The following is an 11,906-nucleotide window of genomic DNA, read 5'->3' on the forward strand; positions in this document are numbered from 1 at the left end:
TTTTCATTTTAAAGCCTAAAGCTTCACAAACCTATAAACTTATCCACAAGCTCTGGATGGACTTTCCAAACTTTTCTATGATCTTCTCTATGAGAAGACCCACAGTGTGTGCATTCTGCACTAGACTTGTGTCACTACCTTCAATAGGAATTTTGCTACTCCCATTCATCCTCAGCTGTAGACAGCCACTGGTGGGTTGATGAGAACCACATTTTTATATCTGCTGGACAAAATTCATTTATGCTTTAGTCCTTTTATTACCTTTACTTTTCTCCTACTGTAGAGCCATTATCACAAGGAGCAAACATTCGATGGCACATTTCTTTCTCTTTATCTGTGTAGTCCCTGTAGTGGCTGTAAAGTGAAATACACAGTAGTTAGAGGTCTGTCTTTGTAGGAGGTGACATCTGGTGGCTGGAATTCTCCACTCATCTCCAGAAGCACTGAAAATTCAGTGGGCTTTAAACTGAATCGGGAGGGGGTGGAAGCAATACTGGAGAGGTAGGTGGGACAATGGAGGCTCCCAAGAGCTGTTAAGGAAGCCCTTGGACAAAAAGCCCATTTCTGAAAAGATGGCAGCCTTGAAGGCTAGGAGCCACTGTCAGTGAAGCTGCCAGGTGACACCTCGCACTCAATAACCACTAACTTATCTTGAGATTTTTTTTGCTAAAGAATGGTTAGATTCCAAAATTTCTACATTTGTCCTGACAGGACACTTATAAGTAGCAGAAAGGAAATTGTTGGAAAGTTCTAAAAGGCCCCAAATACAATTGGATCCATATATAAAGAGGTACACATACATCAGCTTTTCTTAATTGCAAGAAAGCTTTAACTAAGCAATTTGGATTAAATGTTTAATGTTAACAGGAATAGAGAAATTCACCAATACTGAACAACAACAACAAAAACATCTTAAAAAACGGTGGATGTAGCCTGGCCAGTGTGGTTTAGTGGTTGAGCATTGACCTATGAACCAGGAGGTCACAGTTCGATTCCCAGTCAGGGCACATGCCTGGGTTTCAGGCTCAATCCTCAGTAGGGGGCATGCAGGAGGCAGCTGATAAATGATTCTTTCTCATCGTTGATGTGCTATCTCTCTCTCCCTCTCCCTTCCTCAATAAAAATATATTTAAAAACAAATGGTGTATATATTATGGGGTAGTGGAATATCAAATTTATGTTGATATTTTCAAAATTTTCTACAATGAACATGAAATTTCTATAATCATAAAATGTTACATTACTGGTCCTGGCTGGGTGGCTCAGTTGCTTGGGGCATCATCCCGTACACCAAAAGATTGCTGGTTCGATCCCCATTCAGGGCTTGTACAGGAGGCAACCAACTGATTGATATTTCTCTCTCACATCAATGTTTCGCTCTCTCTTCCCCACTCCCCTTCTCTCTAAAAATCAATAAAAAACATACCCTCAGGTGAGGATTAAAATAAACAAACAAATAAATAAATAGTTACATTACTGAAGGACTGGTGTGTGTGTATATATTACTTGGATAACAAAACATTCTATTGGTATGAATCAGACCTGAAAGATCAATTTCAGATTAAACCAGGGTCTATAAGGCACCATTCTGCAGTCAGTTGAGAACAGTTGGTGTCAAATAAGAGAATATCTGAAGAACAAGTCCCTTTTAAAAATCACATTAGCCCTCCTTTTTAGGGGTGCTTATGTGCAGGGGGAGGAGTGAAACAGGGAGATGGAAAATGATCCAGACAGAGGTAGTTGGGAGTTGGTCCCACTTCCCCACTAGGAGCTGCTGGTTTAGAGTATTGAACACTTCAAACAACTAGCTCTAGGGGGCGCTGCCTCATAACACGTGCTGGACAACATCCCCAGGTGGAGAGATCAGAACCGTAGGGCATCATCATGCCTCTCTTTCTCTGTTAGCAGAAGTGCAAACACAGGTCTCACCTGGCCAGTTTCTTCAGCTCATTATTGATGTCATGATTGAAGGGCTGTTCTTTCTGGGCTCGGACTAGAAAATTTCGGGCCTTCTGATACTCAGTCATGAGGAGACAGGCCTGTCAAATGACAGAATTTAAAAGCATAATTAGGAAAGAGCATTTTTTGCATTGCCCAAGTTGAACACCATTGCCACCTTTGCTTAGGCATTTGTTCTCAAGTCCTTGTCCTCCAACTCACCTGTCCACAACGGAAGAGGGCCTTGGCGTTCTTGTGGTCAATAATCAGAGCCTGCTCTCCATAGTGCAGGGCCCTGGTGGGATGCTCCAGCTTCAGGTACGTAAAGGAGAGGTTAAGGAGAACAAGAAGCTTGGCGGCTTCCACCAGGTGCTGCTCTTCAGGGGGTGCTGATCGCCGGCAGAGAAGTAACAAGGCCTGTGGAGAGGAAAGACAGGTGGTCAAGAGGAGTGACAATATTATATACAGAAAAACCTAAGAATCCACAAAAAAATCCTTTTGAGCTAAAAATTTAGTTCAGCAAAGTTTCAGGATACAAGGTCAATATATGAGTTAGCTATATTTCTATACTCTAACAATAAACAATCCAAAAATGAAATTAAGAAAATAACTCCAGCCCTAGCTGGTTTGGCTCAGTGAATAGAGTGTCTGCCTTCGGACGGAAGGGTCCCGGCTTTGATTTCAGTCAAGGGCACATACCTCAGTTGCAGGCTCGATCTCTGGCCCTGGTTGGGGTGAGTGTGGGAGACAATCAATCAATGTGTCCCTCTCACATCAATATTTCTCTCTGTCTCTCCTACTCCCTTCCACTCTCTCTAAAAATCAATGGAAAAATATCCTCACGTGAGGATTAACCAAAAAAAACCACACCTCTATTTATAGTATCACCGAAAGAATAAAATAAGTAGCAATAAATTTAAAGTGGAAGACTTGTACAGTGAAAACTACAAAACATTGTTGGAAGAAATTAAAGATGACAAATAAATGGAAAGACATCTCATGTTCATGGATTGATGTCTCTCTCTCTCCCTCTATAAAATCAATTTTAAAAAATTAAAATTATGACAATACTGGGAAAGTAGAAGTAAGAACTAAAGCCTCACCTTCTGTAATGAGAAATAAAAAAAATGTCTGAAAGAGCAACTAAAGCATGTCATTTATAAATTCAGAATATCATAAAAAAAGCAGATATAATTAAAAAGTGACTGCCTCAGGGGATCAGACCCAGGAAATAAGAGAGGAGGAGTGGTCTGTTTTCAAGAGAAAAAATTTTTTCAAGTAAGCAGGCTCTCAAGAAACTTTATGAATAGTATCTATGATTCAACTGTGAGACAAAATCTGTACTATTCAAGTTTAAGAACCAGATTTTGTCAGCATTCCAAAAGACAGGCACATGCATGCTCTCCTCTTTTCTCTCTCTGAAGCATATTCACATAAGCCAAATGTGGCAGATACTGTTAGCTGTGTAACCAATATCTATTCCCCTCCTCTTCTCCTAACCACTTCCATTTCATTCAAAGCAGCAATGTACTAATTTTAAAAGTACATTTCCCAGCTTCCTATACAGCTAAGGGCTGTCCATTTAACATGGCCATGAAATATAAATGGAAGTAATATACAAACACACCAGACTCCTCTCCCCTCTCTTCTTTCTGCCCAGGTACTCATGTGATGCTACAAGTTGAATGACCATCTTGGGGGGAAAAACAGGACACATGTAAGGGTGGCTAAGCAGAAAGACAGAAGGAGCCTGGATCCCTGGTGGCTTCATCGAACTGCTCTACAGCCTTGGACTGCCACCCTTTTTATGTGAGGAAAAAGTAAATATCTATTTTGCTTAAAGAACAGTTCCCCAGAATTCTGTTGCTTGCAGCTGAGTGCAAGTCCTGAATGATTTAGGCTCATATGCAAATGAGATATAAAATCAGACTACCCCTAGATTTTAAACTCTGCCCTGTTTGAGAACTTCAGGCACAGAGTCTGGAACACAGAAAGTGCTTATAATATTTACTGAATGAGTTACAAAGCACAGCGAATTCCTGTCAGCATAACCTACACAAGAAGCCAAATCACAGTAAAAAACTTGGCAAGAAGGGAGTCACCTCAGAGAGTTAAATGAATCTCCACTGTCAGATAGGAAACTTCTCAGAGGGGTGGATAATCAGTTGATAGAAGGCCTAATACAGTACTAAGATGAGAATTTTAAAAAAACTTTTTACTGCCCTAGCTGGTTTTCTCAGTTGTTAAAGTGTCAGCCCATGGACTGAAGGATCCCAGATTCAATTTGGTCAAAGGCACATACCTCGGTTGCAAGCTCCCTGGCCTGGTTGGGGTGCATGCAGGAGGCAACCAATTAATGTCTCTCTCTCTCTCTCTCTCATCAATGTTTCTCTGTCTCTCCCTCTCCCTTCCACTCTCTCTTTAAAAAAAAAAAAAGGAAAAATATCCTCAAGTGAGGATTAACAATAAATAAATGAATCTATAATAATAAAAGCATATGTAAATCGACCGAATGGCTGAACAGCAGAACGACCATCCAGACGACCTTCCAGAGGAAGCCGGGGTTGTGAGGGCCGAGGCGGCTGGGGCAGCCGGGGCAGTGAGGGCCTACTCTTGCATGAATTTCATGCATCGGGCCTCTAGTCTATAAATATAAAAGCCTAAGCGACCCTTATGACTAGTCAATCGACCAGTCGACCAGTCGCTATGACGCACACTGACGACCAGGGGGCAGACACTCAATGCAGGACCTGCCCCTGGTGGTCAGTGTGCTCCCACAGCCAACCTCCCACGGTGCCTCATCCCCCCCACCCCCTTCCCCCAGCTGGCTGGCCCCGATCAGTTCCAATCGGCCCCAATCGCTGGCCAGGCCTAGGAACCCCACCGTGCATGAATTTGTGCACTGGGCCTCTAGTAAATAGATAATTAACTTTTTACTGAAATGCATACACACACATAGGCAAGAACAAAAATAAATACAGCTCAATGAATTTTCACAATGTGAACACACCTATGTAGTCAGCATTTAGTAGCAGACACAGAACACCAGGCTTCCCCCAAATACCTTGTCCCCTCTCCCAGCTATCTAGTATGAGAAGGTTAATGAGATTTACTGACATTTTTCTTAAAGAGACAACATCTATGTCTTTTAAACAAGAAAAATTTCAGGATCTAAACACATTTCTTAAGCATTCTTACCCGTTTATATCTCACTTTGGCATCATAGAAACGATTTTGGCGGAAAAGGTAGTTGCCAAACTCCCGTTCAGTAACTGCCACTTTTAGGACTTTCTGAAGTGGAAATTGATCTTGTTGCTCCTGAGGACCAAAGATAAGGACACCCAACAAGAAAACTGAAAGCTACGATGCCACAATGTCAGTATAATTACACCTGTTCCATTTTTCTTCTTCAGATTATGGACTTTTGTTTATTGCCGTATGTGTGCCAAGCACTGGGCTAGGTGCCTCTGCCCAGGTCATCTGTGTGAATTCCAATAGAAGCCACAGGAGTTCGGTGTTGTCACCGCCTCCACTTCACAGCTAGAGCCAAAAGGAGACCTTCTATAGTCCTCCCAGAGATATTCCCTAAAGCAGCAGTTTTCATGGAATTAGAAACTGATGGAACTTGTCAAGCACAGAAATCACAACTACTTATCAACCAAAATTTAACAGGTCTTGGTCTGCCCATGGCCACACTGGTCTTTATAGCCACAATGTGCTACCTTGGGTACATATCAAAATCATCCATAGCACCTCTTTTTAAAGGCAGGTGTCTTGTCCCCCCCACCTAGAGATTCTAAATCAGTATACTAGAAGTGGGACCCAGGCATCTGCAAGAACCTGTTATGCGTAAAGATGAAAAAGGGTAAGATTCCTCACTTGGGGTGCTGACAGTTCAGCTGGGGAGACATCGGATACAGATGTAGATCTAGGGTGGACATCTAAGATCACATATACAGTCAGTGTGAGATAGAATGACAAAGTGTGCCTCTAACTACTAACGAGATTTGAAGCCCCAGCTTTATAGGAAGGGTGAAGTAAAGGCAACAAAGAAATGGCAACACTTAAACGATGAGAACGGAAGCCACATGTCCCACGTTTCCGGGGATTATCCCATTTACACCTGATGTCCTGGTGTCACTCTCAAGTGTCCTGGCTTGGACAACAAGTTAGATGCTCACACTACTTATGAACTACCAAGGCTTCACTGGCTGGAGTCCAACCTTAATGTTGAGAAGCAAATGCCCGCTATCTTGCAGAGAGAAGTAGGCAAAGGTGACTGCCTGAAAAATCAACCCAAACTGCTGGTCCATAACAAACCCACAGCTTGGCCTTGGCCTAGCACCGTGACCCACATCTAAGGGCCAACATTAAGGCAGAGTAGGAAGTGGGGGAACAGCCGCCGCCGCCGCCACCACCCAGGAGCCTCAGGGGTGGAACCTGGGCCAGAGGAGCATCAGCATGGCATGATAATTACCAAAAACACAAACCCAACCCTCTCTCTATGAAGTGCTGACATTTGTACTCCAGAACTTACGGCGGTCAGGGCACAAAACTTGTCTGATTCAGCAGAATCCAGGAAGTCAATTAGCTCAATCTCAAATAAGACAGTAGAGTTGGGGGGGATCAAGGGCGGACAGCCCAGTGTTCCGTAGGCATAGGGCGGTTTGAATAGAAACCTGGCCAGCTCTCCCCTCCGCATGGTCAGAAGGCCCAGCTCCATGCCCCAAAGGGTAATATCTGGAAGAAGGGACAAAGAACTTGGTTGAAGTTCTCCCAGTACCCTGTTCCAGTGCTATCAATTTCTTTCCTCCTTACGTCCAAATCTCTTTCTGCACTGTGGCCCCAATTCACTTTTCAGCCTATTCCCCATACCACCACCCTTCCAACTCTAACTTCTGTAGGCTCTGCAGCATTCTGGCCCCTACATCTTGGTTCACACAGTCCTTTCTTCTTGTAACATCTTCCTCCCCATGCCCAGCGTCTGGCCTGATTGAAATCTTATTCAAACTTCAGGGCTCATTTCCAACGCTGCCTCTTCCAGGACACCCTCCCTGATCTTCCCAGCTGGAGCTAACGATGCCTTCATTAAGGGCTCCTGCAGCAGTGGGTATCCCTCCCAGGAACTTAAACGATTCTACCAGGTTAGCTCTCTGAACACGAGTCAAGCTCCACCACCACACCGGCTCCCATGTTCTAATCACCTGGGTACATCCTCTCTTTTCAGCGTGCATTGTGGGTAGTAAGCACTCAACAGATGTTTAAACAAACAAGAACACAATGCCTAATGGTTAGGTCAGGATGCAAAGATAACCTTGCCAGGTAGGACATTTCCCTAATACATTTCCCTGTACCCAGGTCTCAAGGGGAAACGTAGGCGAGAGCTAGCTGGTTTAGCAAAAACCGAGCCTCAAAAAACCGACCCAAAGAACCTGTGCCCGGGTCAGTTTCCCAGGCCTAGCGCCCTGTCCCTCATCAATCCCCCCGAAACACTCCTTTTCCAGCTCCTACTGTGAACTTACCCACTCCCAGCTTCATGAGTCGGGGCGTTTTCCTAAAGCAATTCGAATCAAAAGGCTTGTCCATGTGCTCCAGGTATCCAGAATATTTCACTAGGACAGAGGAAACAGACACAGAAACATGGACCAATACCCTCACCTCCGTAACATCACGTCTCTTTAATTATCACACAAAAACAACAGAATTAGGCCCTGACCGGTTTGGCTCAGTGGACTCAAGGGTCCCAGGTTCGATTCCGGTCAAGGGCATGTACCTTGGTTGCGGGCACATCCCCAGTGGGAGGTGTGCAGGAGGCAGGATAGATGTTTCTAGCTCTCTATCCTTCTCCCTTCCTCTTTGTAAAATATCAATAAAATATATTTAAAAAAAAAACAGAATGAGATGCCTCTCAACTGGCCCGTACCCTGATGGGAACACATCTTTGCTTAACGTCTGGATGCCTGCCTTGGGCTTCGAGGTTCAGAAACGTGGCTGGGGGGCCTCAAAGTGCCCCTTGTTCACAATGGCGTCATGCCAAGGGGACACGGGTTCCCTCGCTTCCTCTTGAAAATTCGAATTCTAGCCCTGACGGGTTTGGCTCAGTGGATAGAGCGTCGGCCTGCGGACTGAGGGTCCCAGGTTCGATCCCGGTCAAGGGCATGTACCTGGGTTGCAGGCACATCCCCAGTGGGGGGGGTGCAGGAGGCAGCTGGTCGATGTTTCTAACTCTCTACCCCTCTCCCTTCCTCTCTGTAAAAAAATCAATAAGGTATATTTTTAAAATAATCTAATTCTAACAAAGCATGTTCTACCCAATCCAAGTGCCTCCCCTCCCCCAAGATACGTGCCCGGGAGCCGCCAGTCCTCCCGCGCCCCCGGCTGCCCAGGACAGATGGCGCCCGCGGCCAGGGCGGGCCTACCTAGCACCGAGGCGTCCGGCACCACCAGCTCGCCAGCGCCCCCGCGGATGACGTCCTTGAGCACGCCCTGGTCCCCGGAGATGTCCAGCATCCACTGGCTCAGCCTCTGGTAAGGAGACTTGCGGGGAGGAAACACAGACTCAGAGCCCCCACACTGACCCTGGCTCGGTCACCCCCACCCTGACTCGCCCGCGCGGGGCCCTCACCTGGCCGGGGGCGCCCTCCGCTCGCATGGCGCCCGCAGTCCGGGTGTCCCCCACCATGTCCACGTGACCCTCCCGAGGCACCTGCCCCGCGCCCCGCGACTCCAGGGAGCTCCCGAAGGCTGCAGGCCAGCCGCCCTTTATGCCCTGCCGCCTGCCCCTGGCCCGGGCATGCCTTTCAGGGGCCGCGCTGAGGAGCTCAGGGCCTCACACCAACTGCAGCCAACGGCTGTCGGGCCAGGGAGGGCGTGGCCGGGCACGTGACCGGCTGTGCAGCACGTGGCACAGCACGTGAGGGGGAGGGGCCGCAGTGGGGTCATGTGACCGGAGCACGCTGGTGAGCACAAGGCCCCAGAATCTCCACCTTCCTTCTTTCTCGTTTGTTTTTCCGATAAATTCAGGCCGGGACAGGGCTTTAGAGTCAAACTGCCCAGTTCCTGAGAAGACAAGCGGATGCCCCTCGCTTTTCCATCAGCAAATCTACAAAATCTGTGCTGCACTTGCGCTCTCCGGGGGCAAAGGGAGAGCAGACCTGGGTCCCAGCTGGGCCCTCCCGCTCGCGTCTCCTCCTGCACTTCAGCCACCCGCTCCCTCCTGCCTCGGCCCTGCCTCGAATATGGGATCATCTCCTTCTTACGTGCAGGAATATCTCCTACCATAAAAGGAACAACCCTCCTTTTGTCCCACGTCGGCCTCCGGCTGCTCTTCCCAGAAAAACTTCTCAAAAGAGTGGCTGCAAAGGCCTTTTTAACTTCTCCGGCTCTACCTCCTCACCCCCCATTTTCCGTTCAACCCACCTTTCCCTGCTCCGTGCTACGGAAGACTGAAATCCATCAGGCGCCTCTTGTCCGCCTTTGATGAAGTTGACCTCTCTGACCTCTAAACACTTTCCTTTGGCATCAATATCCGCTGTCCATCATTGTCATAACAGATGGCCACAAACCTCGCTGTTTAAGCAACGCCTGTTTATCCTCTCATTTCCGCGGCGAGAGGCCTGACATCATTGGGTTCAAGTCCAGGCATCAGCCCGAGGGAAGCTTTGGGGAGGAATCCACCTCAAAGCTCCTGCAGGTTGTTGGCCAAAGGAGATCCCTGAAGCCCCGAGCCCGAGGCCCCGTGTCCTGCCTGGCTGCCAGCCGGGAGGCGCCCTCAGCTCTTGGAGGCCTCTCTCCGTCCTCCCATAGGGGCCCCAGCACCCAGAGCCCGCCATAGGGTGCTGAGTCCTTAGGTTTGCAGTCCTCTTGCTTCCTCTTCTGCAGCATCTCTGACTCCAGCAGAGGAAGTTGTCTGCTGTTACGGGGTTATGGGATTAAATCGGACCACCTGCATAATTCAGGTTTATGACCGTGATGACATCTTCAAAGTCCCTTTTGCCTTTTACGGTAACATATTCCCAGCGGTCCAGGAATTTGGGCCTGGATATCTTTGGGTGTGTGTGTGGGGGCAGGGGGGGGGCAGGAGGCATTCTAGCTCCCACAGTTTCCAATCACCACACTCTCCTGATGGTCCTCTCACCTCCTGGCTGTCCCCTCTCAGTCATCCTCCACGTCCTGACCTTTAAAGGTTAGCAACCTCAGGGCTGTCCTTGGCTCCCTGCCCTTCTCTGTTTTCAATCCCTAAGAGATCCCAACCATTTGTTTAAATACTCAAGGCCCAGTGCACAAAATCCATGCATGGGTAGGGTTCCTAGTGGCTGCCAGCTGCTGGCTGCCAGCTGGGGCCTCCCTTCCCCCAGCTGCCTGCCACCACTGCCAGCCGGCCCTGCCCCTGGTCAAACTCCCGGTTGAACTCCCAGTCAAACTCCTGGTCAAGGGACAATTTGCATACTAGGCTTTTATTATATAGGATGTGCTATAAACAGGTGGCATATACCTGGCTAGCTTAGAGTCTCCCAAGTGCCACTGTCCAGGTGCCTGTATCCAACTGCCTTTTCCAATGGTTCTCAAAAGTAGCATCGGTGCTTGTTACAAATGGAAATTCTTGGGCCCATCCATGTACTCCCGAGTCAGAAACTCTGCAGCCGGGCCTAGACATTTGTCTGTGGACCAGTTGGGCGACTCAGTTCCTCCACCTGGATGTCCTCAGGCTTCTGGCTCTAGATCCCCCTTGTCTTTTGTTTACATCATTCTTCTCCGTATCAGTCATTCGGCTTCATCAGCCGTCCACCCAAGTGCTCACACTACTGTGATCCGTTATGTACAGAGCAGCCAGAATGATATTTTAAAAATATAAATGAGATGATATTCCCTTGCCTTAAAACCAATTTCTTCAATAGCCCCCACTGCCCTTGAAATGAAATCCAAACCTTTGCCCTAGTCTACACAGCCCTCCTTGCCAACCCTCTGGCCTCATCTTCTGATATTTCCTCTCCCTTACTATGTTCCAGCTACCCAGGTATCCTCTCTCCGTGCTTTCCAGCCTCGGGGCCTTTGCACTTGCTGGCCCAGTGCCTGGTCTACCCGCCTGAATCCTTTCAGGTGGCCAGCTGCTGTGTATCCTTCTGGACTCAGCTCAACCGTCCCTCCTCAAAGACATTGCCCTGCCCCTTGCTCAGGTGCACCTCATACAACCTGTCACCCCATCCTCCTTTTCCACCACAGTGCTTACTTCCTGCATAGCATTTAAAACTATTATATTAACTTGTTTATGTATGATCTTATACCACTCCTACCTCCATACATCATAAACCCCAAAAGGATAGAAACCTTGTCTGTCTTGTTCTTAAATATATGCCTAACTAGAGGCCCAGTGCATGCACAAAATTTGTGCAGCGGGGGGAAGGGTCCCCTCAGCCCAGCCTGTACCCTCTCCAATCTGGGACCCCTCAGGGGATGTCCGACTGCCAGTTTAGGCCTGATCCCAGGGATTGGGCCTAAACTGGCAGTCAGACATCCCTCTCACAATCCTGGACTGCTGGCTCCTAATCGCTCACCTGCCTGCCTGGTTGCCCCTAACTGCCCCCCCTGCTGGCCTGGTCACCCCTAACTGCCCTGTTCTGCTGGCCTGGTTGCCCCTAACTGCCCCCCCTGCTGGCCTGGTCACCCCTAACTGCCCTGTTCTGCCGGCCTGGTCGCCCCTAACTGCCCCCCTTGCCAGCCTGGTCACCCCATGCAGCCTGCTTGTTCAGTTGTTTGGTCGTCTCTCACTAACCCCCCTGCTGGCCTGGTCATAGGCAGCCATTTTGTGAGGGCGTGAGGGTCAATTTGCATATTACCACTTTATTATATAGGATACCCAGCTCAATGCTTGATACATAGCAGGTTCTCAATAAATATTTCTTGAATTAACAAATAAAATTAGCTTTCTATTTGTCTATACCAGACCTTAGTCTTGCTTGACATGGGGT

At 47.9% G+C, this 11,906-nt stretch overlaps 1 protein-coding gene across 1 annotated transcript; it reads right to left on the minus strand.

The window, feature by feature from the left end:
* Positions 1–263: 263 nt before the first annotated feature.
* Positions 264–8,620, minus strand: FKBP6 (FKBP prolyl isomerase family member 6 (inactive)). The gene is made up of 8 exons (XM_059691835.1): positions 8,564–8,620; positions 8,358–8,475; positions 7,461–7,550; positions 6,476–6,678; positions 5,137–5,256; positions 2,161–2,355; positions 1,930–2,039; positions 264–354 (listed from the first exon to the last, which is right to left on the minus strand). The coding sequence occupies exons 1-8, from the start codon at positions 8,618–8,620 to the stop codon at positions 264–266; spliced, it is 984 nt and encodes a 327-aa protein (XP_059547818.1).
* Positions 8,621–11,906: the final 3,286 nt, after the last annotated feature.

This window comes from Myotis daubentonii, chromosome 4 (assembly GCF_963259705.1).
Source record: "Myotis daubentonii chromosome 4, mMyoDau2.1, whole genome shotgun sequence".
Taxonomy (NCBI): Eukaryota; Metazoa; Chordata; class Mammalia; order Chiroptera; family Vespertilionidae; genus Myotis; species Myotis daubentonii.